At 46.0% G+C, this 23,906-nt stretch overlaps 3 protein-coding genes across 3 annotated transcripts in view; 1 reads left to right on the top strand and 2 right to left on the bottom strand.

Moving 5' to 3' along the window:
- LOC307209810 (uncharacterized protein) overlaps nucleotides 1-23,906 on the bottom strand; it is a gene marked incomplete at its 3' end in the record, with an annotated part of 89,640 nt that overhangs the window by 3,990 nt on the left and 61,744 nt on the right. Inside the window, exon 3 of the mRNA XM_079965172.1 lies at nucleotides 1,208-1,785. Within this exon, the coding sequence (XP_079821298.1) occupies nucleotides 1,208-1,785 (578 nt within the window). The remainder of the gene's footprint in view (nucleotides 1-1,207; nucleotides 1,786-23,906) is intronic.
- LOC307208934 (olfactory receptor 2D3-like) lies at nucleotides 6,029-7,515 on the bottom strand (the record flags this gene model as incomplete). Its single annotated transcript, XM_079963979.1, has 1 exon — nucleotides 6,029-7,515. The coding sequence occupies one exon, from the start codon at nucleotides 7,513-7,515 to the stop codon at nucleotides 6,577-6,579; it is 939 nt and encodes a 312-aa protein (XP_079820105.1). The 3' UTR covers nucleotides 6,029-6,576.
- Nucleotides 19,645-20,577, top strand: LOC307209816 (olfactory receptor 2V1-like; the record flags this gene model as incomplete). Its single annotated transcript, XM_079965179.1, has 1 exon — nucleotides 19,645-20,577. The coding sequence occupies one exon, from the start codon at nucleotides 19,645-19,647 to the stop codon at nucleotides 20,575-20,577; it is 933 nt and encodes a 310-aa protein (XP_079821305.1).

The following is a 23,906-nucleotide window of genomic DNA, read 5'->3' as shown; positions in this document are numbered from 1 at the left end:
ACCCCAGCACAGCTTGCTGTGAACTTCCGTTTGTGTATAGCTTTTGCTTATGCTGCTTGCTTAGACATGAAGGAGAGAAGACATGTTTTCCTCTTGTCCTAATGTATGCTGAATAAACTGCTTGTAAATAGGCTCATCACAGCCTCTCCCTGCCACTTCTGTTTCGCAGCGTTATTTACTCTGCTGAGTGTGCGTGCCCAGCTTCTGAAGGTTTCTGAAGCTAGGGTTGCAGTTTCATGCTGATCCAAGGACTTGAGATCGTCCAGCACACCGGCCGGTGGGCTGGGGCCTGATGGGGGCCTGCCAATTGCCCCCAATTCCTTGGCTGCATCCCAACAAGCACTGCACATGTCCCCATTTTACCCCACCCACTTCCAAGCACTTCTCTGAGATATCCCTGTTCCCTGCATCAAAGTTGCATGGCTTTGAATCTTACACAATACATTTTACACAAGATTACCAGCCTCTTTTACTTCTGTTACCTTTGATATCTGTTACAATTGCAAGGACATTGAGCTTCTCCAATACAAAGTGGACAAAAGGCCAGACTATGCTTGTTAGATACATAGCATGGAGTTATATACCATATTTTTCGCTCTATAAGACATACTTTTTTCCCTTCAAAAATTAAGGGGAAATGTGTGAGCGTCTTATGAAGCGAAGTTCCCGCTGCGCTCTGGAGGCTCCAGGCAGCTATCCCCAAGCCTTCAGAGCGCAGCGGGAATACCTGCTGCGCTCCAAAGGCTTGCGGATAGCTGCCTGAAGCCTGGAAAGTGAGAGGGCTCAGTGCACACCGATCCCTCTTGCTCTCCAGGCTTCGCTTCGCTGGAGAGGCGCTGCACAGTTTTCCCTCTCTGCGCAGTGCCCCTTCAGCGAAGTGGGAGGAGAAATGGAAGGGGCTCCGTTTCTCCTGCCGCTTCGCTGAAGGGGCGCTGCGCAGAGAGGGGGAGAATTTTTTCCCCCTGTTCTCCCCCTGTAAAACAAGGTATGTCCTATGGTCGGGTGAGTCCTATAGAGCGAAAAATACGGTAGTTTTGCTCTTAATTAAAGGGGGTGGTAGGTGGGAATCCTTATCAGAAGGGCAGCATAGGGTGTCTGAAGGGTTGCCTCTGTCCACATGCAACTTTGGTCTCTCCTTACCAACCCCCCTGCCCCATACAGATTACACCCATAGATTGCCTCTGGGGTGGCCAGCCTCAGAATTTACTCAATGGTATATTCAGAGTACATTTTTCAATCCGTTTCCTCAGTGCAGCCAGCACATCTCGGTTCCTCAGGCTGTATATCAGGGGATTCAGCATCGGGGTCATAATGTCACAAAACACAGAGATAACCTTATCCTGTTGTGCCGTTCTGTAGGACCTGGGTCTCATATACTTAAAACTGGCTGCTCCGTAGAAGATGCCAACCACACAGAGGTGGGACAGGCAGGTGCCAAAAGCCTTGCGCATCCCTTCCAATGATTGCATTTGTAGGACGGTCATGAGGATGGCCATGTAAGAAGCCAGGATGATGGAAAGGGGACCGAGAAGCAATATTATGCCGGTAAGGTATATCCCATGTTCATAAGTGGATGTATCAGAACAGGACAATTTCAGCAGAGCTTGGACTGTGCAGAAGAACTGATCTATCCTATTTGATTCACAGAAGGGCTGTTGGAACACAGAAATGGTGTGTATCAAGGCATGAAGAGAAGCACCGACCCAGACGCTGGCCGACATGGCCAAGCAGATCCTCTTGCTCATGAGGATGGGATACTGCAGAGGCTTGCAGATTGCCACATACCTGTCATATGACATGACACTCAGTAGGAGGCATTCTGCTCCTGCCATGGTCAGTGTGAAAAACATCTGTGTCGCACACCCAGCCAACTCAATCGTGTTCTCCTTTCCTAAGTAATCCACAGTCATCCTGGGGACAATAGTAGAGATTAGACAGATGTCCATGAAGGACAACTGGCTGAGGAAGAAGTACATGGGGGTCTGAAGATCAGGACCAGTTTGGATCACAAATAGGAAGAGGCAGTTTCCAGACAAGGCAATGAGGTAGGCAAGTTGGATGGCAGCAAAGAAAACAGTGTGCATCACGGTGTGGTTGAGAAGACCGAGAAGAATGAATTCAGTCCAGGACGTCCCATTCATCATTCGTGTCAGAGGTGCACCTGAAAAGATGGAGGCATGAGAATTGGAGCAGAGCAAGGGCGAGATGAGAAGTGATGAAAGAAGCAGTCCAGGGGAAGGAGACAGATAGGAGCAATGGAACACCCTAGCTGCCAGAACTTCATTTTAAAACATTCTCTACAGTAGCTCCATCTTATGTATTCAGTGGTCAGTGAGATTACATACGTCATGCTGAAATGAGGGTGGTTGGGGGGAAACCTCCAGGCTTGTATGCTTTAATGCTTTAATTGGAGCCGCCACTTTCCGTTTCCCCCTGGAAATCTCCGGGATACCAATGTTGAAATTACAATCTGGGGGGATTGTCAGCAAAATGTCTGGGTTTTTGCAAAAAGCTCAACTTTTTGTGTCTGGGGTTTTTCCTTCTTTGCATATGTCAACCCTAGAACTTGAATGCAAAAGTTTAGTGGCTTAAAGAAATCCATAGGGGTGCAGCTGGGTCATCTCAAACCTGGGACTTTATTGTCCCACAGTCTTTGGGTGCTTCAGTTGTGACGCACACAGTTCTATTTGTGAAGCACACAGTTATTAGGGATCTAAAAATCGATTTAGAAATATTCCCCTCCTCTCCTCTCGAATGCCCTGCTTTCTATCTCTCTCTACATTCCTGATAGGCAAGCTGGAGCAAGAGGAACAAACAACAGTCTGCCAACTCTGATTAAAATAACAGAACCTTTGAGCATTTTAAACCCACATAAACCAGAGCACCATCATGCCAAAGGAATAAAATGCTCTTTGCTTTTGCTGCCCTGACACTAAGCACATTCCCTTGGGAATGGAGGGTTGGGGAGACACTAATTTTGCATTAAAAGACTAATCTGTCAAATCCACACTTTCCAAAACAAGGTGAGAACTAAAACGGAGCCCTCCTTTGAAAGTCACACTTACCTGAATTTTCCAAACATGTATAGAAAAGTGTACATAAACAAAACAGATAACTGAAAATGGGAAAGGAAAATGAGCAGCTGGCCAACACCCAGTCCCCCTAGACTATAACATCTTTCCAAAAAGAGAGAGCAGAAAGGACTTCATAGCCTCAGCACACCCAACAATTCTGGGGGCTGATAGTGGTCATTTGCTGGGGAGAACTGGGCTGAGTCATGGCATTTTGAACTTCAACCCCCAACCCCAGTCCTGGTTGCCCCACTGGAAATCCAAATGCCCTTTAAAACTGCCTTGTCCCCATCTTCTTATTACCTGCAATCTACACCCCACAAAAGGTTGCTATGCTTTCCTCTGATGTTTGACTTTCCATCTGCATTCCTCCGTGAAATGCTTCTTATGGCCCAAGGAATCCTTACCAGTGGGATATGGTGCTGGAACAATCTATTTTATTTTGCACTATGGCTGTTCCTTTGCATCATTCAGGCAACTTAAAATGGTCTCCCTGGGAGAGAAAAGCCTTTCTGGGTTTACATGCCGCTTAAATCCCACAGCTTTAATTAAAGTTTGGGCTGGAGAAGCTGCAGCAATTGCCTATGGGATGTGGAGGGACCCAGAGACATTGAGCGAAACAGAGGCATAATAACTTTATCGATTGGACCAGATAATAGCCGCTTTCAGTATACCAGTCTTTTCCAAACAGTCACACTCGCAACTGAATTCTGCATATCAGGTGCAAAGACACAGAAATGCAACCAATTGGAGCTTAAAAGAGGCTAGGCACTTATTGATTTGAAAAGGAACCATATATTGATTTGAACCAATGGAGCAATTAAGAACCACCTCTTATGTCAGAGATGGGGAAACATGTAGCCCTCACAAACCTGTGGTGGAAAGCCATGGCCAGGGGCGGTGTGTCCCATTTTGCCGCCTGAGGAGAAACGGGAAGATGCCGCCATGCCACGCCACAGTGTTTCTTACGTGGGTTGTCTAGTAGCACCCATGAAGCAGACAGCAGGTTCCTATTCATAGCTCCATGGCAGAGCGTCTGTTTTGCATGCAGAAGATCCCCAGTTCTAACCCTGGCATCTCAAGGGACAACTGGGAATATCCCTTACATTAAACCCTACGAAACCAACCGTGAGCTGGTTTCCCTTTTACAATCAGCCTTATCTTTAGCAGCTCGTAAATCAACGAGGCCTACTTGCTCTCCTCCAGCCTAATTAGTTGGCTCAGACATCAAAAACTCTGCTGCGGCACAGAAAAGTCTTGCTTTTCTCCACATACCTCTCGCAGTCTTCCGCAGTCTTACTCTCCTGTAAGTGCCTTGAATCTGGGCCCATAACCTGTTGTTGGGACACTGCCAGGGAGACGAAGCCATCAGGCAGGCCTCCAGGTCGTCTCTGGACAATCTCCCGGTCTCCCGTTGGAACAGTATCAGTCAATTAGCAACATGAGCCTCAGACACATTTCAAGACTCGTGCACACCCTTTCTGCAAAGTTTCCACAATGGAAGATTCAGCCAGGAGAGTATATTTACAGCTTTATTCAGCGTAGATCAGAACAAAGGAAAAACATGACTGCTTGCATCCGTGTTCAGGAAAACAGCCAGAACAAAAGCTATATACAAAACGAAAACTCCCAGTGAGCAGGAAGTAAACAGGCATGTGACACACAACAATCATGCCTGACCATTTAAGGTGGAACGGAACTATATCCTAACACTCCCAGTGTCATCTCTACTGAGTTGGGTGGACTCAATCTAAGGCAGTTTCCCATGCTTCTAGATGTAGCTGGGTGCCATCACCTACCAGTGTGAACCATTTGCTCTGATGTCTGGGGCAGGTGGTAGAAGGAGTTGAACATCTGAAGAGCCATAGGCGCTGCCCACAGTTCCTGTAGATAACAGCGCATCCATCATAGAGTCAGAGACGCAACTACAATACTATTTTATCGTCATTATCCAGTCGAATGTCACCATGATTCATCTTCTGTGGTCTGAGCATGGAAGCGTTCTTCTGTGCTCTGACACAGTTTCCAGCTTCCCTCTCTTGGTCACCCTGGACCTTGCTGTACTCTCTGTAGAGTCACCAACTCTCCCTTCTGCCTTCTATCTTGTGTGCTTTCAAATAGCACAATGGTGTTTTGAGACCCCACTTTAACTGTCCTGAATTCTGCTGCTTTATTGTCCCTCAGATCAGAAATGGGAGTGTTAACCATGGCATCTCCAGTCTTTCCCTTTTCACAGGGAACCAAAAGATCACTATTAACAACAAGAGAGAACGAGCCTGCTGGATAGGCTTTACCTCCATGTATTTGTCTTTCAAAGCCCTCCAAATTGGTGAACACCACAGCCTCTGGTGGGAGTGACTTCCATAGTTTTAACTCTGCACCGTATGGAGAAGCACATTTGCTTATCTGTCCTGAATCTTCCAATGTCCCGTTTCATTGGATGTGCATGAATTCTAACGAGAGGGAGAAATATTTCTCTCTCCACAGTGTTTGAAGCTGCAAAAGAGTGCTTTAGATGTATTGTGTGAATATGACCTATAATCCAGTCAATAGGCTGCATTACACACACACACACACACACACACACCCCTCTTTATACAAGAGGGATTGCCAAAGACATATTCCAGCCAGGCAAAAGAAGGGTGTGGAGCTGGATCAGTGAGGGGCAAGACCTGGGAAGATTCCTGAGGGCTGGACACGGAGACCTGTGCTTCCCTACTCCTGTAGCATATTGTAGCACCCTCAGAGATTCTATCTGGGTGGGTGTCAGAAGCAGACCAGCAATAACTCACACGGCATCAGTGAAGTTAACGCTCTTTATTCAAAGAAACAAAACAGCTCAGGCCTAGAGAGCACAGCAGTTCTTCCCAGTAGATCTTGCCCAAATGAGGCAGTTGCGAGGACTGAAGGTCCCCATCTTTGCACAGCTGCCTAAGTCTCCTCTTCCCCCAGGACTTCTCAAGTAATTAGAGACTCTGGCACCTTATCTGCCTCTGCTTCGCTCTCTTCATACCTCAGTGGGTTCTGAGAGACCAAGGAGGGGGGGAACAGGTCACAGCAGGTATAGGAGACCCGTGGCTTCTTCATCTGTTTGCCTCATCTCTGCCTCTTGCCCCCCCTCCTCTCCAGCCTCTGCTTCTGCCTCTGAGTCTGGGCTGCTCTCTGCCACAGACGCTTTCTGCTCACAAAACCCTGTTGCCCCTTCAGCTTCCAACACCTCCTCCCGGTCTGCTCCCTCTTCTCCCTCTGGCCACTCATCGTAGTCCCACCACCAATTCCCTGGCTTTCAGCTTTCTTCTCTTGGAGGTTCCCACTGCCCTTTGACATCCAGCCAGTCCCTGGCAGATGCCTAATGTATCTTAGCAAGATGCAGAAACCTTCTTGCCTCACCCCCACTCTTGAACAGTGTATGAGTCATGCAGTGACAATAGGATGGGCTACTACCGTTTTTTTCCTTGTTTTCATTTTTACTTTGCTTCTGCCCGTGAACATTAGGCACTACAGCTTACTGTTTGAAAACCAGTTTGACCAGGGCTCCTTTGACATCATTGTTCCTTAGGCTATAGATAAATGGATTCAAAAGAGCAGTCACCACATTGTAAAACAGAGAGAACTTCTTGTCCCTCTCTGGCTCATAGCTGGATGCTGGGCGCATGTATATGAACATGGCAGCCCCGTAGAAGAGCGTCACCACGGTGATGTGCGAGGTGCAGGTGGAAAAGGCTTTGAACTTTCCTTCGGCTGAACGGATGCTCAAGATGGCTGCTAAGACAAAAGCGTACGATACCACTATGAAAGAAAGTGGGATCATGAGCACAATCACGCCCACCACAAAGTCCACCAGCTCATTGACCCGGGTGTCTGCACAGGCCAATTCCAAGATGGCCGGCACCTCACAGAAAAAGTGGTTGATCTCATTAGGGCCACAATAAGGCAGCTGCATGGTGAAGCCAGTATGCATCATGGCAAAGAAGAAGCCACAGGCCCACGACCCGGCAGCCATCTTGAGGCAGAGAGGCCTGCTCATGATGAGGGTGTAGCGCAGCGGGTGGCAGATGGCGGCATACCTATCGTAAGCCATCACAGCGTAGAGGACACACTCAGTTATCCCCAGGGACAGGAAGACGTACATCTGGGTAGCGCAGCCAGCAAAGGAGATGGTTTTCCTCTGAGAGAGGAGGTGTATCAGCATCTGGGGCCCTATCGTGGTACTATAGCCGATGTCCAAGAAGGAGAGGTTGGCCAAGAAGAAGTACATGGGTGTGTGGAGACGGGAGTCTGTCCTGATAAGGATGATAATAAGGCTGTTCCCTAGCAGGGTCATCAGGTACATGGTCAGGAAGATCGCAAACAGCAGCTTCTGCATTTGGGGCTGGCTTGAGAACCCGAGAAGAATGAATTCAGATACAAAACTTTGATTTGCCCCTGTAAGATCCTTTGCCATCCTTAGCCTAAGACAAATGACAGGGAAGTTTAAAAACTGGCAATTTCACGTTAAAATGCATGCCTGACAAAATCCCCTCCCCACATCCCTATGTGAAGGTGAAGGGAACTGGACCTTCCCCACTCCCCGCATATAAAAGTCTCATAGTTCATCACCCAAACTCCCTTCCCAATAGCATCTATAGCAGAAATGCACTGGGCATGGGGGGGGGGCGGCCTGGGGGCAGGTAACGTTGGGGACAGGGAGGGGCAGCACCTCCCTGGCCTCCCATTGCCGCCTGGTCTCCGCAGCTTACCGGCAGACAGAGGGGAAGGGTCAAGGAGAGGTGGTGCAAATGCACTAGCAGGAAGGGCTGGGTTGGCTCTGCCAGTGAGTTTGCACTACACTGACCACGTCACTGCCTTGTCTCTCCCAGTAAAAGCTGTGGTGATGCCAGTGGCAGGAGGTCTGGAAAGCACTGCCACCCCTTACCATGGTCAGGTTCTCCTTCCCTCGCTCCTATGCCCCTCTTTAAGGTCAAAACCAGATATAGAAAAGGTGATCATATTATTTGTCCAGCTAGTCCAATATACGTAGTCTATTGCTCCAAACAGAAGCTCTAGAGACAAGAGGTAAAATTTCAGGGAAGCATATTTTGGCTATAGGTCAGGAGGGACTTTCTTGCAGTAAAAACTGATTGACAATAGAAGAGACAACCTCATTCACCACGGTCATTTCAATAGACTCTGGATGAGGACGTTGCATTTGTACTGCGGATTGCAGACTGCATGATCTCCCAGGTCCCTTATGACTCTATGATTGTGTGCACTCTGCTGCAGCTGCAACCCCCGCCTGCCCCCCAACTTCATGCATGAATAGGCAGACACATTATTAAGCTACTGCCACCCCTAGTTTGACCCTAGTCTGAAAACTGAAAATGGTCTGCTGGGGTAAGAAGCCCCTCAGAAAATGGGTTTTGTTTTCAGGAACCAGATGGTCACAATATTTAGGGACAGTGAGAATTTTCTTTACCAGGTCAGACTGGGTGATGATTCTGCTTCTTTGCTCCATCAGATTTCTCCTAGCAATGAAGGATAACTTCCTTCATCCATATGGGCTTCTCTTTAACAAGCCTTTAGTAGTCTGGTGTCCTTCAGAGGGACTGGACTACAACTCTCGACAGCCCTGATCATTGGCTGAGATTAGAAGTCCAACACATTTGGAGAGTCTCAGCATGGGGAAGGCTGCTTTACGGGGTCTTCAGGTCTCTCCCATCCTGATGATTCCCACCCCTGTCCTGTTGCAGCCAGTCAAAGATTTTACCGCTCAGCCAAAGGTCATTTCATTCCCTCTGGCAGCAGAAGCACACATAAAGGAGGAAAACTTGTTTTTCAAGAGCCAACTGTATACATAACCACCAAAGCAAATAAAAGCTAACTTCCTCATTGTCTTAGGTCTCAGATTCTCAGCTAACGGATCTTTCCTATACTCACACACTCATTTAGAACAGCAAGAACACCAATGACCCTTTTAAATATTTTGGAATTTTTTGGATGAAAATCTGGAAGGTTCCATTCCTTGGTGTCCATTATGTCTGTGCAGATAGAATGACAGCTTTGACTATTGAAGCATTTGCTTACCTTCATCCTTTATGGCCACAACTGGAAATATATTCTTCTTCATGCATGAACCACTCTCTCCCAAAATTGTGGCCATACATTATTAACCTGAAAACTTGTTCAACTAGTTCTATCTCTGAAGCAGCTGTCAAGCTTCATTCTGACAGTAGAATTTGCACTTGAACCAACTGCATTTGCCACTGTTCCTCCTAGATCTACACAGAATATATATTTTGTCAATTCGGTGTCCATGTGCTACAAGGATCAGAGCTGGTCTCTGATAAAGTATGATGGATAAGCCAACAAGCCAAGGAGAAGCATAATTCAATCAAAGAAAGAAAGCGGATCATTCTGGAGAGTAACTGTTCTGCTGCTCATTCAGTGATGGATGAGAACTTAGGAGGAAACAAACAATGGTTTTATATTCTTCCAGGATGACTGTCAGTCCCAGAAGAATCCAGTTCTTGAAGAAATTCACTGAGGACTCAATAGCTTGTTATTTCTGCAGCACATAAGTTGCATTGACTGGTTTCCTTCGTGCTATCTGGAAAATCTTTGAGTCTCAAACATCTCTTTTCCTGCTTCCAGCAGCAAGCAATAAAACAGTAAAAACACATTTTAAAAAAAAAAATATATTGAAAACAATTCCCATACAAATGCAAATGGGGACCAAATATCCCAACTTAAAAGGCTTGCTGAAAGAGGACAGTATTCAGTAGGCGCCAAAAAGACAACAGAGTCCAATATTTAATGGGGGAGGGGGAATCCCAGCGGGCAGGTGCCACAACACTAAAGCCTCAATTCTTATATTGTACAGAATGGAACTCCTGATCAGGTGGTACCTTCAAGAGGCCTTGACCTCTTGAGTACCATGATCAATTGGGTGTATAAGGGGTTAGACAATTTTTCAGGTATCCTATAGTTTTATTCCTGCTTCTCCTTCCCTTAGGTGAAGTGGCTTCCCAGCGACAATTTCATGAGAGCTCCATGAGATCTCGCTGGAAGCTTCTTCTTCTTTCCCCTTCTCCAGTGGTGACAACAGGGTGGGGAGGGCACCCACAGGGTCACCACCCCACAGGATTCTGCCACCCAAAGTGGCTGCCTCAGTGCGCCACATGGGTGGGCTGGCTCTGCCCCCTCTCCTTTAGTTCACCTTTCCTGCTTCCGTCTCCTTTTGTAGTCTTTGAACATCAAGTCCATCTAAGAGAGATGAATGCACGTAGTAATGAGACAGAGCAAGGTCTTCATCAATGTCTATTTTTATGAAAATCCTCTCTCACTGAAACAAGTCGCCTCTACTATTCATAACAGTTGGAATAGAAGTGACCTAATCCTGTTGTCATCAGTAACTAACAGTTTGTAGCAGACGGAGCATCCAGATGAGACATGAACTTTCCAATAAATGGCATATTATAGCCAATAGCGGATAAGTAATTTAGTCCATTTCCAAGTTATGGGTTTCAAGTCAAGCAGCCTTTGTAGGTTCTGCCATTTAGCTGTGCACATGCAGAGATTAGCCATGTGAACCCAAAGAGAGAGGAAGAGAAGCTGGCTATTAGAAGATTCCTGTTTGATCAGTAATTAGAAACTGACAGTGGAGATAATCATTTATATGTTAAAGGGCACTCACTGGGACAAATAGGAATGTGCACCTGTTTTAGTGTCTGAATGATACATCTTATGGGATAATTTTCCTGTGGAAAAAAAATCAATACAGAATCTAATCAAAACAAATAAATTTAAATCTCTTGAGAATCCATCACGGGCTATTTCAAATAGAAACTTTTGAAGAGTTCCATATATCTCAGAGTTTCCCTGAAGTGCTTCTTTGCAACAACTAACTACCTCCCAGAAGCAATGAACCTTATTAACTGAAACCTTTCCCCTTGAGGTTATTTTTTACAAAACAGTTTTAGTTTGTTAAAACAACAGCTCTTTAATGAACCCAATTAACATGTACCAATGGGTCTTGTTGAAGACTAAGACTATTTTCGCTCTGAGTAATGTAATTAAAGAAGTTTTAATGAGAGACTGAGTAGCACTTAGCAAATTAAAACTTGTTCAAAAGCAGAAAGACAGTTTGAACACGGAAGTTCGTTCATCTAAATTATCCTTTTTCATCTAAATTCAAATAAATTATTTTTTTACAACGGTAATGTCAATGGTGGTGACATAGCCAGAATACGGCAGCTGGAAATCACTGAAACGTCCAGAAAAATCTGAACATATGGCAACCCTACAAGAAACAAATAATAGTACTAGTTTTGATTCAGCTCCAGTTAAATGCTTCCATTGTACTTAGACTGTGGATCTGGTTTGCTTTGAACCCACCACCATTGACATTACATGCTGGAAGTCTAGATTTTGGCGAATATCCTAAAAAAATAGCTCAAAAATGTCATATATATATATATATATATATATATATATATATATATATATTGCAAAAATGCTCAACCAATTTGGACAAAGCTAAGAAAACCTCAGCAACTTTGGCCAAAATACAACAACTTCAGTGTCCGGATTTTCACCTTCTGAAATATAGCAACCCTGGTTTATTACATTTACCGTGTTGGTCTGGATATAGGCTATACTTTCAGCCCCAGACCTGGCTTGTATGAAACCTGAATGTGGCCTATAATTGCACTCTTGTGAGGCAGCAGTAAAAGGAATGGAAAGTACAATGCAACATCATGGACTGAATTTACTCTTGAGAGTTTTTTAAAGCCAAACCTGGTTGCCCACTCTCTTCTTTGCTCTGCTGGTCTTTATGTTCATCACGGTCCTCTCTGAAAACAGCCTCTTTCTCTATCTGATCCAGGCAGATTCTGCTCTTCACCCCCCAATGTATTTTTTCCTTAGCCCGTTGGCCTTCATGGACATCTGTCAAACACTTGCCACTGGCCCTAAAATGGTTGTGGATTTTGTAAGCAAGATGAATGTCATTTCTCTGGCTAGATGTCCAACTCAGATATTTTTCACTCTGATGATGGGTACGGCAGAATGCCTCATCCTTGCAGCAATGTCCTATGGCAGGTATGGGGCCATATGGAAGTTTTTGCAACATCCGGTCCTTACTAGGAGGAATATCTGCCTGGCTCTGATAGTGGTGGTTTGGTTGGAGACCTCTCTGCAAGTCTTGGTGCCCGCTGTTTAGGAAAGAGTCAGAAAGTACTGGGCACTTGCCTCTCCCACTTGGTGGTGGTGGGACTCTTCTATGGGGCAGCTAGGCTCAAGTACCTGAGACCCAAGGCATATCAGACACCATTCCAGGACAAAATAGTTTCAGTGTTTTGTACCATCATCATGTCAGTTTGCATTTCTTAGTGCAGAAAGGATTGATCTAATGTGTAGATAGCTTTCCTATTCTAATTCATTCAAGAGGGTTCTGGAAGCTACTGGAAGCTTCTCTGTGTGAGATAAGCAGAGGCAGAAAGGTTAACGATTGTTTAAACTAGGGGTAGGCAACCTAAGGTGCGGGGGCTGGATGTGGCCCAATCGCCTTCTCAGTCCGGCCTGCAGACTGTCCGGGAATCAGCGTGTGTGATGTAGTGGTTAAGAGTGGTAGTCTCGTAATCTGGTAAACCGGGTTCGCGTCTCCGCTCCTCCACATGCAGCTGCTGGGTGACCTTGGGCCAGTCTCACTTCTCTGAAGTCTCTCAGCCCCACTCACCTCACAGAGTGTTTGTTGTGGGGGAGGAAGGGAAAGGAGAATGTTAGCCACTTTGAGACTCCTTAGGGTAGTGATAAAGCGGGATATCAAATCCAAACTCTTCTTCTTTACATGAGTAGAATGTGTTTTACCCATGCCTACCCATGGTTTAATGCTTGATGGTTTCACAGGTAAGGCACAAAGTTTAGTTCAAAACAAAACTCTTTACAGATAAACTTTTGAAGAGCACTCTCTTACAAACCAAGTCTTATGTAGGCTTTCCCCACCTAGAATAGCTATCAGAGCTCTAGCCAGAAACACCCACTCAGCACCTTCAAGCATTTAGCTAACCTTACTCTCAAAGTGAAACCTTGTGCACCTGTATCACCCTTATATGATTGCTATGCTCTCAGCATGTAACTTAAATTCTAGTCTTTCTCTCCTGACTGGTTGATTGTCTTGCCAGCTTTCATTGGTTGCTGGGTCACCAAGAGGCAGCCCCAAGGCCTGTCTGTCACACTCCCAACTACATTCTGATCACCTGCAGAGGTCTCCTTCAATTACCTAGGAGAAACTTTGGGTTTGCTTATGTGTACATTGCGCCATGTCTCTTAGGTTATGGAAAACCACTCAAAGGTTGGTTCCACACTTAGTCATACACAGAGTAGGCTCACTGAAATCAACCATTCATTTCAGAAATGAACATTTATTTCAGAAACCAATGTTTATTTCAGAGGGCGGTATTCAACTCCTCACATGTGCCGAATGACTTCTGCTTGCATCGCAGGGTGCCAGTATTGCTTTGTTCAGAGAACAAATCTAAGCCTGATTTGCATGTAGCAGAAATGGTCTCACATTTAAGCTTTTAACTTTAGTTCCCTCTGTAACAACGGCCATGTTGGGCGCAATTCCCCTTCCTATCAGCGCACAGAAAATCTAGGGTTGAAGGTTCATTCTTTAGGCCCATAGCAAATACGTTTCCTTTAATTGGGAGTTAAATTCTTGGTTGAGCTTTACAGAGGAGAAATAAATTATAATAACATTGCAAAGTGAAAATGTTGATCTTTGATACAGAGCTGAGAAACCTTAATAAAATCACCTTTATATAAATCGATGGTGGATAGATGGATAGAGAGAAAAAATATTCCTCTTTCTGGATGCTCAGAACTTTTGGGCTTCCATTGAAGCCAAATGTTGGAAGAATCAGGGCGGATTAAGAAAGTACGTCTTCACCCAGTGCGTAGCTAAACTGTGGAACTTGCTCCAGCAGTGATGACCACCACCATGGATGGCTTTAGACAAGTGTTGAACCAATTCATGGAGGAAGTTTTTGATGCTTGCCAGCCATGCTGGTTATATGCTGCCTCCACAGTTGGATTTTGAAGAAGAGGAAGACGAAGAGTTTGGATTTGATATCCCGCTTTATCACTACCCTAAGGAGTCTCAAAGAGGCTAATAATCTCCTTTCCCTTCCTCCCTCACAGCAAACACTCTGTGAGGTGAGTGAGGCTGAGAGACTTCAAAGAAGTGAGACTAGCCCACAGCAGCTGCATGTGAACCCGGTTTACCAGATTATGAGTCCATCACTCTTAACCACTACACCACACTGGCTCTCACAGTTTGAGTTTGGTGGAATAGTTGAGAAATGGCCCTTGTCAATTCAGTACAGTCCTACTCTAGAATATCGTGTGAAGAGACCCGAAAGAAAGAAAAATGGCGTTGGGAATACTGAAAATTAAGGGAATCCCAGACTGATTTAGCAAATGGACAGATTCCATGTCACTTAGAGAAGTCCCTTCATATTTCTTAACAGGCGAATGCAGAAGCATCTCAATGAACACGCATGTGCTATGCTATGGCAAGGTGCCTTAAAGTGCTAAATCCTTTCAAGATGCTTGCCACTACGGTCAACACGTCATTAATTGAAGACTGGGGATCAAATTCCCGAAAGCCAGCAATCAACCAGAATGTCCTACTGGAACCTACATTGTAAACCTTGCGTGGCTTTAGTGATGCAAACGCCAGTCTCAATTTAGGACTGATCAAAGTAACAGAAAACAGTTTTCCTCAAGGGATTTCACCCTGGTCACAATAGAACTAGAAACTATAAGTAATAAGCACCAGTTTCTACCCAAAGGACTCATGTCATCGGCAAGGGAGCTCTGGCAGAAACCTTCCTACCTTTCGTTCAATAGGTTGGTGTGATGAAACAGGCAGAAGGTACATTACGAGGAGAGAGCGCCTGTCCACAGGTTAGCTCTCTGATGCTTTATGCAGGGTCTGTATAGAAGCCTGGATCTGCTTGGTCCATAGTAATCCATCTAAGCTGTGTCCTTTACGGAGCTAATTGTGTTTGAATATTGGAAATCTAGCTCTTCAAGGATCTAAACGGTTCTGTTTCTGCTAATATAGGAACACATGAAGGTATGTGCTTTTTGTTGTTGTTGCTGTTGCGAAGGGTGGATCTGAACCAACCAAGTCCTATGATGAATGGTTGAAAGCCTTGGGGCTGTTTTGCCTGGAAAGGAGAAATTTATGGGGACAAATCATAGCTGTCTTCAGATATCTGAAAGGCCGTATCAGAGACAATCATAGAATCGTAGAGTTGGAAGGGACCCAATGGTCATCTAGTCCAACCCCCTTTACTCCTCACAGAGTTACAGCTCTTTCCCACCCTTAACAAAGTACAGTTTCCAGGAATCGGTGGAGGAATTCATCTGCTTTAAATGTATGGTGAGCACGCAGCTTTAAGCAAGTGGCTAGCTCTTCTAGAGAAACTAATGGAACATGTGGTTGGTGTGAGAATTTAAATCCCAGGATTGTCTGTTCAAGCCCCACATTGGGCAAAAGATTCCTGCAGAAGCCGTCCTGCTTTCTGATTTGATCCTAGACTGTCCCACTTTTCCTTAGGTAAAGGTAAAGGGACCCCTGACCATTAGGTCCAGTTGTGACCGACTCTGGGGTTGCGGTGCTCATCTCGCTTTATTGGCTGAGGGAGCCAGCATACAGCTTCCGGTCATGTGGCCAGCATGACTAAGCTGCTTCTGGCGAACCAGAGCAGCGCACGGAAACACCGTTTTCCTTCCCGCCGGAGCGGGACCTATTTATCTACTTGCACTTTGACGTGCTTTCGAACTGCTAGGTTGGCAGGAGCAGGGACCGAGCAACGGGAGCTCACCTCGTCGTGGGGATTCAAACCACCGACCTTCTGACCGGCAAGTCCTAGGCTCTGTGGTTTAACCCACAGTGCCACCCGCATCCCTCCCACTTTTCCTTAGGATGTCACTATTTTCATTGCAGAAATGCTGGAGGCCATGGATTTATCTGACCTCCGAGCTGTCTTTAGGCAATCCTGTATAGGGAAGGTTTTTTATGTTTATTCTGATTTTTTATATCTTGGAAGCTGCCCAGAGTGGCTGGGCAACCCAGTAAGATGTATGGAGTATAAATAGAAAAATTATCGTTACAGTTGTACCTCGGGTTACAGACGCTTTAGGTTACAGACGCTTCAGGTTACAGACTCTGCTAACCCAGAAATAGTACCTTGGGTTAAGAACTTTGCTTCAGGATGAGAACAGAAATCGTGCGGCAGCGGAGCGAGGCCCCATTAGCTAAAGTAGTACCTCAGGTTAAGAACAGTTTCAGGTTAAGAACGGACCTCCAGAACAAATTAAGTTCTTAACCCGAGGTACCACTGTATGGAATGGGACGTCCCTATTTTCACTGGAGAAATGTTGGAGGGTATGGACTAGATTGCCCTTGTGGGCCCTTCTATGATTCTATGATAAAAATACCCAATGGCTTGATAGCACCCGTTATGAACAAGAAGCTTCTTAGCCCAGATCTAGAAATCCTTCACAGGCATGTCATCTCTCCTTCCCATTCATTCCATTGACACTAAGGTTGCCATTTGACCAGGGAAAAAGCAGACGAGCCTGCTCCTGTGTCTTTCGCAGCAGTTTGATATGAAAAACTCAGCAATAATGTTGCTAATATCAGCAGCTCGGTGGCCGTTAAATACCCTGGCTTTGTGAAAATGCATAATAAATATAAAAAGTATTTTTAAAACTCTCGTTGAAACCCTCCTCCATTGGATTGAATGAGGATGGGCAGGTCATGCATATAAAGCAAGGGCTGTGGACTGTGGGTTGTAACACTTCATCAGTAATATTGTGTCAGGGAACTGCCATCGGAGCCAGGGGCGGAGGGGAGGCTCCAGAGCGATGCAGGAGAGGGTCCCAGCAGGGAGAGAGGCAGCCCATCTGCTGGGGAAGGAAATCAGCGTAACACCAGTGGTGAAGGGGGGCGGATGGGGGAATCGGAGAGGAGGCTCCAGGACTCTTCACCGGAGACCAGTGGGGAGAGCATGGGTACTCCACTGCCCACACCCTCCCTGCGCAGAAGGCTTCCGCGCAGGGAGAGTAGGAGGAGACTTGGTGTCAAAGAACTTCTTTGCTGGAAGAAGTTCAAGAAATGCCCACTGACGGATTCTGCCAGCGACTGAGACAGCCACAAGGTGAAGGGCTGTCCAGACAGAAAGGGTTCAACCTAGTAACCTAGCCAGGAGTGGCGGCAACTTACGCACGAGCAACCCCTTGAACCATTACATATTGAGAGACTAGTTTCATACATTTGCACTTTCTAAAAAGCGCTATACCTTCACCACTGTGGAAATTCTCTGTATATCTTAGAAGGTAAAGGTAAAGGGACCCCTGACCATTAGGTCCAGTCGTGACCGACTCTGGGGTTGTGGCACTCATCTTGCTTTATTGGCTCAGAGAGCCAGCGTTTCTCCACAGACAGCTTCTGGGTCATGTGGCCAGCATGACCAAGGCGCTTCTGGCAAACCAGAGCAGCGCACGGAAACGCCGCTTACCTTCCTGCACGAGCGGTACCTATTTATCTACTTGCACTTTGATGTGCTTTCGAACTGCTAGGTTGGCAGGAGCAGGGACTGAGCAACGGGAGCTCACCCCATCACAGGGATTCAAACCGCCGACCTTCTGATTGGCAAGTCCTAGGCTCTGTGGTTTAACCCACAGTACCACCTGCGTCCCTCATCTTAGAAGATAGGAAGCTACTTTATACCCAGTCAGACTACTTGTCCATTAAGCTCACCATTGTCCACACTGGCTGACTGTTGGAATCGGGGGGTGAAAAGCCAGCTGGCTTGGCCCCAGCTGGAGCGTCTCCCCTCTCAGCCTTGCCGCTGCGGAGATCCATCGATCTCTGCTCCTCTGATGTGCGTCTGTGACTCAAGCTGCCATGCAGGCTTAAGCACACACTACTCAGCAGGGTAAACAGCACAACAGATCAAGCTTGAGGCATGGATATGATACTAAACTACGCATTTATTCAGGACAAATAAAACATGGCTTCTCTCCCTGCCGTTCTTCTCAGAGAGAGAAAACAAAAGCAATACAGAGCGGAAGTTCTGCTCACGCCAGCAATCTGTGCTGGAATGTAAACAGACATGTGAAATGTAACAATCCACATATCTGCATCAAAGGGTGGAATGGAATTCCCAACACTGACAGCAGGGCTTCAGACAGGGCAGTCTCTCCCAGCCCTACTGGAAGATGCCTGGGATTGACCCCGGAGGTGCTCCACCACTGAGCTGCAGCCCTGGCCCAGCACACTTAGGAAATTTCTGAATCGAGATCTATGAACTTGCTGGAAACTACCATCAGCACCGTTCCATTGATATCCAAATACAGTAGTACCTTGGGTTAAGAACTTAATTTGTTCTGGAGGTCTGTTCTAAACCTGAAACTGTTCTTAACCTGAAGCACCGCTTTAGCTAATGGGGCCTCCTGCTGCCGCTGCGCCGCCACTGCACGATTTCTGTTCTCATCCTGAAGCAAAGTTCTTAACCTGAGGTAATATTTCTGGGCTAGTGGAGTCTGTGACCTGAAGCATATGTAACCTGAAGCGTATGTAACCCGAGGTACCACTGTATCTTTAAGTTACAAGTGCTACAAGGCTGTGTTAGCATGGTTGTGTCTGGCATTGGTGGGGGAGTTTTTTTTTGGGGGGGGGGGTCAGAGGAAGACCTTGTGCCTTTTAAAACGTTGTTGTTGTTTGAAATGTCCACATAAAAAACATTTAACCTGGGCCCCTCCAGAATTCTGAAGCTTTGCTTTGCTTTGCTTTGCTTTGCTTTGCTTTGCGGGTGCATTCCACAATATGCCATTGATGTGCTCATTGTGCATTTGCTGTGGTGGGTTCATTGTTCTGTCATGCTCCCCCAATGCTATTGCAATATTGCGTCTGATGGAGCGTCTCCACCCCCATCATTGAACCCGGACACTGAGGTCCAGCGCCAAGGGCCTTCTGGAGTTTCCCTCACTGTGAGAAGCGAGGTTACAGGGAACCAGACAGAGGGCCTTCTCAGTAGTGGCGCCCGCCCTGTGGAACGCGCTCCCGTCAGATGTCAAGGAAATAAACAACTATCTGACATTTAGAAGACATCTGAAGGCAGCCCTGTTTAGGGAAGGTTTTAATGACTTTTGCTATTATTATTATTATTATTATTATTATTATTATTATTACTGTCTGGAGGAGCACCCTTGCACCACTGAGCAACAAAAGTGGAACAATAACACCCCCCCCCCAAAGCAAACCTTTATGGTAGGCAAAATTTGAGCAGGAAGTTATTGGACGTGCACCAATTGCAAAGGATGTAGTATGACGACCCAAATCCTTTTGCACCAACAAAGAGTATTGAATGTGAGATAATGTCTAACTTCTCCATCATGAGCCCCCAAATCATCATTAATACACAGCCAAAAAAAAGCAAAAAGCAAAAAAAAACCTGGCATTCTGTGAGTTCCATCTCCTTAAATCTTATCCTTTTGTCCTCAGCTCCACCCCAAGGCAATGGGTCATGAAAATGCAACATCCTGGACAGAGTTTCATCTTGTGGGGCTTCTGCATCTAAAGACCCCCACCTTATTTTTTAGCATCGTTCTGTTTATGGCTTCCGTTGCTCTGCTGGGAAACTGTCTCCTGCTCCTCCTAATCCAAATGGACTCTTCGCTTCATACTCCAATGTACTTTTTCCTTAGTCAACTGTCCTGCATGGATATGGGCCAGATCCTCATTGTGGTCCCAAAAATGTCTGTGAACTTTTTAACGCAGAGGAGCACTATTTCGCTCGGCGGTTGTGTGGCCCAGATCTTCCTCACTCTGACCATGGGGAGCTCAGAGAGCCTGGTCCTGGCTGTCATGTCTTACGACAGGTACGTGGCCATCTGCAGGCCCTTGCAGTACCCAATCCTTATGCGGAGAACCATCTGCTTCATCATGACTGTTGGGATCTGGTCTACAGCAATGCTGACCATCATGGTCATTGCGATTTACATCCACTCTCTGCCGTACTGTGGCTCGAACGTGATCGACCATTTCGTGTGTGAGTTCCCGGCTTTGCTGAAGCTGTCCTGCGCTGACACCTCTGCCTTTGAGATCGTGGTATACCTTGACAATGTGGTCCTACTCCTCTTCCCCATCTCAGTCATTGTTTCCTCTTACGTTGCCATTCTGGTGCAAGTCTTGAGGATGCACTCGACCGAGGGAAGGCGCAAGGCTTTAGGGACTTGCCTGTCCCACATCTGTGTCGTGGGCATATTCATTGGGGCATCTATGCTGACCTACACCGCCCCTATGAACTCTTACTCAGCACAAAGGGCCATGATCTACTCGGTCTGCATTACTGTCGTCCCCCCAATGCTCAACCCTTTTATTTACAGCTTGCGCAACAGGGATGTCCTAGCAGCTCTGCGGAAGCTCTTTGTGAAATGCGCAGCGTATTAACGGCGCCTAGAGAGGGGCAACAAAATTTCACACTCGTTCAGTTTTCGAAATAAATATTCAAGGTTTTAAGGTAGAACCACGACACCATGTCAAACGCCTTTGCAACAGTGGGTGGGGAAGAACAATCAAGAATAGATGTCCATACTGATATGGTACATTTGCTTACAAAATTATAGGAATCACTCAGTTTCCAAGGCAAATCTTCTTTACCTTGTTATCTCTTAGTCAAAGGTGGACCTTCAGATCTTGTCAGACTAGACTGCAGCTTCCATCATCCCTGCCACTTGGCCATGGGGGGCCAGTGTGGTGTCATGGTTAGTGTGTGGGACTTTGAGGGTTGGAATCCCCACTCAGCCATGAAGCTCACTGGGTGACCTATGGTCAGCCACTGTCTCTCAGCTTAACTTACTTCATAGTGTTGCTGTGAGGATAAAATTGGTGGAGGGAGAGAATCATGTCCACTATCTTGAACTCCCTGGATAAAAGTTGGGGTATAAATGCAATAAATAAACGAAACAAACAAAATGAATGTATATGGGCAGAAAGACAGCAAAATCTGGAAGATGGAAACATAGAAAGAGAAGGGCTGAAGCAGTAAGGTAACTCAGGATCTAATTCAGGTTGATTAAGGGTGTTGACTTGTATTAGCAGCAGTTCTAGGGATCAATACAGCTATTTCACTGCAGGTAAAGTCCCTTTCTACAGCAGCCAGTCCTTCAGAAACACAAGAGTCTAACTGAACTCTTTTTAAATCTATAGCGTCCTCTGACTATCTGCGATGCACATCCCCCTTCTTGCTCAGAGTAAAACTAAAGCACACACAGAGATCTGGGGCATGTGCAAAGTTCCAGTTGCACTGAGCTCCAGCTCACCATTTTATCTTCTGTAACCATTTTGGCAGATTTTATCCTCTGCATAGCTGTTTTGACATTTTGTAAGACTAAACAGATTTCTACTTTGTCCAAACAGGGACTCAGCAATCATGTGCTAATTCCCCCTAGGAATTAAGGAACAATGCAACAGCCACATGTCATAGCATGACTCGGGGCACATAATCTTGAAATAGCATGCCTACTTGAGGTGTGGGTGGTGCTGTGGTGTAAACCACTGAGCCTCTTGGGCTTGCTGATCGGAAGGTTGATGGTTCGAAGCCCCATGACAGAGCGAGCTCCCATTGCTCTCTCCCAGCTTCTGCCAACCTAGCAGTTTGAAAGCACACCAGTGTGAGTAGATAATTAGGTACCACTGTGATAGGAAGGTAAACAGCATTTCCATGCACTCTGGTTTCTGTCACGGTGTTCCGTTCTGCCAGAAGCAATCATGCTGGCCAAATGACCTGGAAAGCTGTCTGTGGACAAACGCCAGCTCCCTTGGCCTGAAAGAGAGATGAGCACTGCACCTCATAGTCACCTTTGACTGGACTTAACCGTCCAGTTGTCCTTTACCTTACCTTCTACCTTTACTTGTTAATCCAGATTTATACACATGTGGGTTAATGTGTCACTAGGGCATGTCACATTAATATGCCTAAATGCTTGTCATTTCAATTTCAATGCCTCCATGCCACCAAATGCTAGAGCTTTTGAGATCTATGGTACAATCTCCAGTTTTCTCATTACTTCCTTACCCAGGGCATTGGTATCACCCACTAAAACTCAGCAAAAGTCTTAATTATCTAGTATCCAAGCCAGAAATGGGAAAATAATATCCAGGACATTTTTCTTCCTATTAGCAAGCGTTAGGCATAAGTGAAATAATATGGCCCTGGACTCAAGCCAGTGAAGTCCTTACAAATTGCATCAGCTGATGAGTTTGTTCAGACTTTAATCCCTAAGGTGTGAACTTTTCCAACTTCAGTAATCCCTAAGGCTGAAAGTTGAATAAAACGTTAAAAAGTTAACCCTTACAGTGTTATTCCCTTACAGTGCGATTCTAACTAGATAACTCAGAGAAGTTAAGTCCTATTGAATTCAGTTGGGGTATTTCTCCCAGGTAAGAAGGCTTAGGATTGCAGCCTACTGGCTAATGATATAATAGCCAAAATATATTTTAGGCCTGCCTGAATATTTTGACTTGCAATGTGATGCTCAGTGACCCCGAGCATCAGCAATTGGGAGGGAAAAGCAGGACATTCCAGGGATCAAATCAGAAACAGGGATGGCTTCTGTAAATTCGGGACTGTCCCTGGGAAATAGTGAGACCTGGAGAATCTGGGGTTTCTGGCATTGTCAGCCACTGTGAGAATAGGATGTTGGACTAGATGGGCCAGGTTCTTCTTTGGTCAATGGGTCCCCTACTGGGATGTGTGCCTTTGGCATGGTGACCTTGGCCTTTTGAGTGGAGCTGACTGCATTCATAGTACGCAGGAAATTCACTCAGTTGGTTCCACCCACATAGTTCTGATATTCACTTACCTGTATTTTTCGCTCTATAAGATGCACCCGACCACAAGACGCACCTAGTTTTTGGAGGAGGAAAACAAGAAAAAAAATATTCTGAATCTCAGAAGCCAGAACAGCAAGAGGGATCACTGCGCAGTGAAAGCAGCAATCGCTCTTGCTGTTCTGGCTTCTGGGATAGCTGCGCAACCTCCCAGCCTCTTAAGTGAGATGAGTGCACAACCCTAGAGTCGGACACAACTGGCCCGTACGGGCAGGGGTACCTTTACCTATGACTAGCCCAAGGTCACCCAGCAGTTGCATGTGGAGGAACAGGGAAGCGAACCCGGTTCACCAGATTACATGTCCACCGCTGTTAACCACTACACCACCCTGGCTCTCATCAGTTCCCATAAAGTAAATTATGATGGAAAGGCAAACTCCCAGCTACATTCAAATATCCACAGAGGAGCATTTTCTCCACCCTCTTGAGAAATTCCTTCTAATCCAGAGAGCTTCTGGGTTGGAATGTTTGCTACAGGTGAGAGAGTCAGCCACTCCTTCAGACTGCTCTTGCTCCCCCATGGAAAGTTTGACAGGTATTTGGACAGGTAGGAGGAGACCTAGAAAGGGACAGTTACAGAGACCTAAGGTATAAAGGGAATCAAGCAGAAGAACGCCAACCTCATCAAAGAACAGGGAGAATGAGAACTGAATGGAGGCCTGTACTTCTCCCCAGAATCTTCTGCTCCCTCATTCATGTTATTTAGTGGACATTGGTTGGAGGAACCCATGTCTGCAGAAGTAGCATATGTTGCTATCTTTAGATTCTCATTATCTAATGGGGCGGGCAATGTACTGTTTGAAGTCTGACTTGTAGCTTCCACTTCTGAAAGTATTACTTAATAAGTTGGGGAGCCAAAATTCCCAAATATACAGGAGTGTGATCGT

The sequence above is a fragment of the Podarcis cretensis genome (genome assembly GCF_951804945.1).
Source record: "Podarcis cretensis genome assembly, chromosome: 2".
Lineage (NCBI taxonomy): Eukaryota > Metazoa > Chordata > Lepidosauria > Squamata > Lacertidae > Podarcis > Podarcis cretensis.
This window is presented reverse-complemented; position numbering and strand designations above follow the sequence as displayed.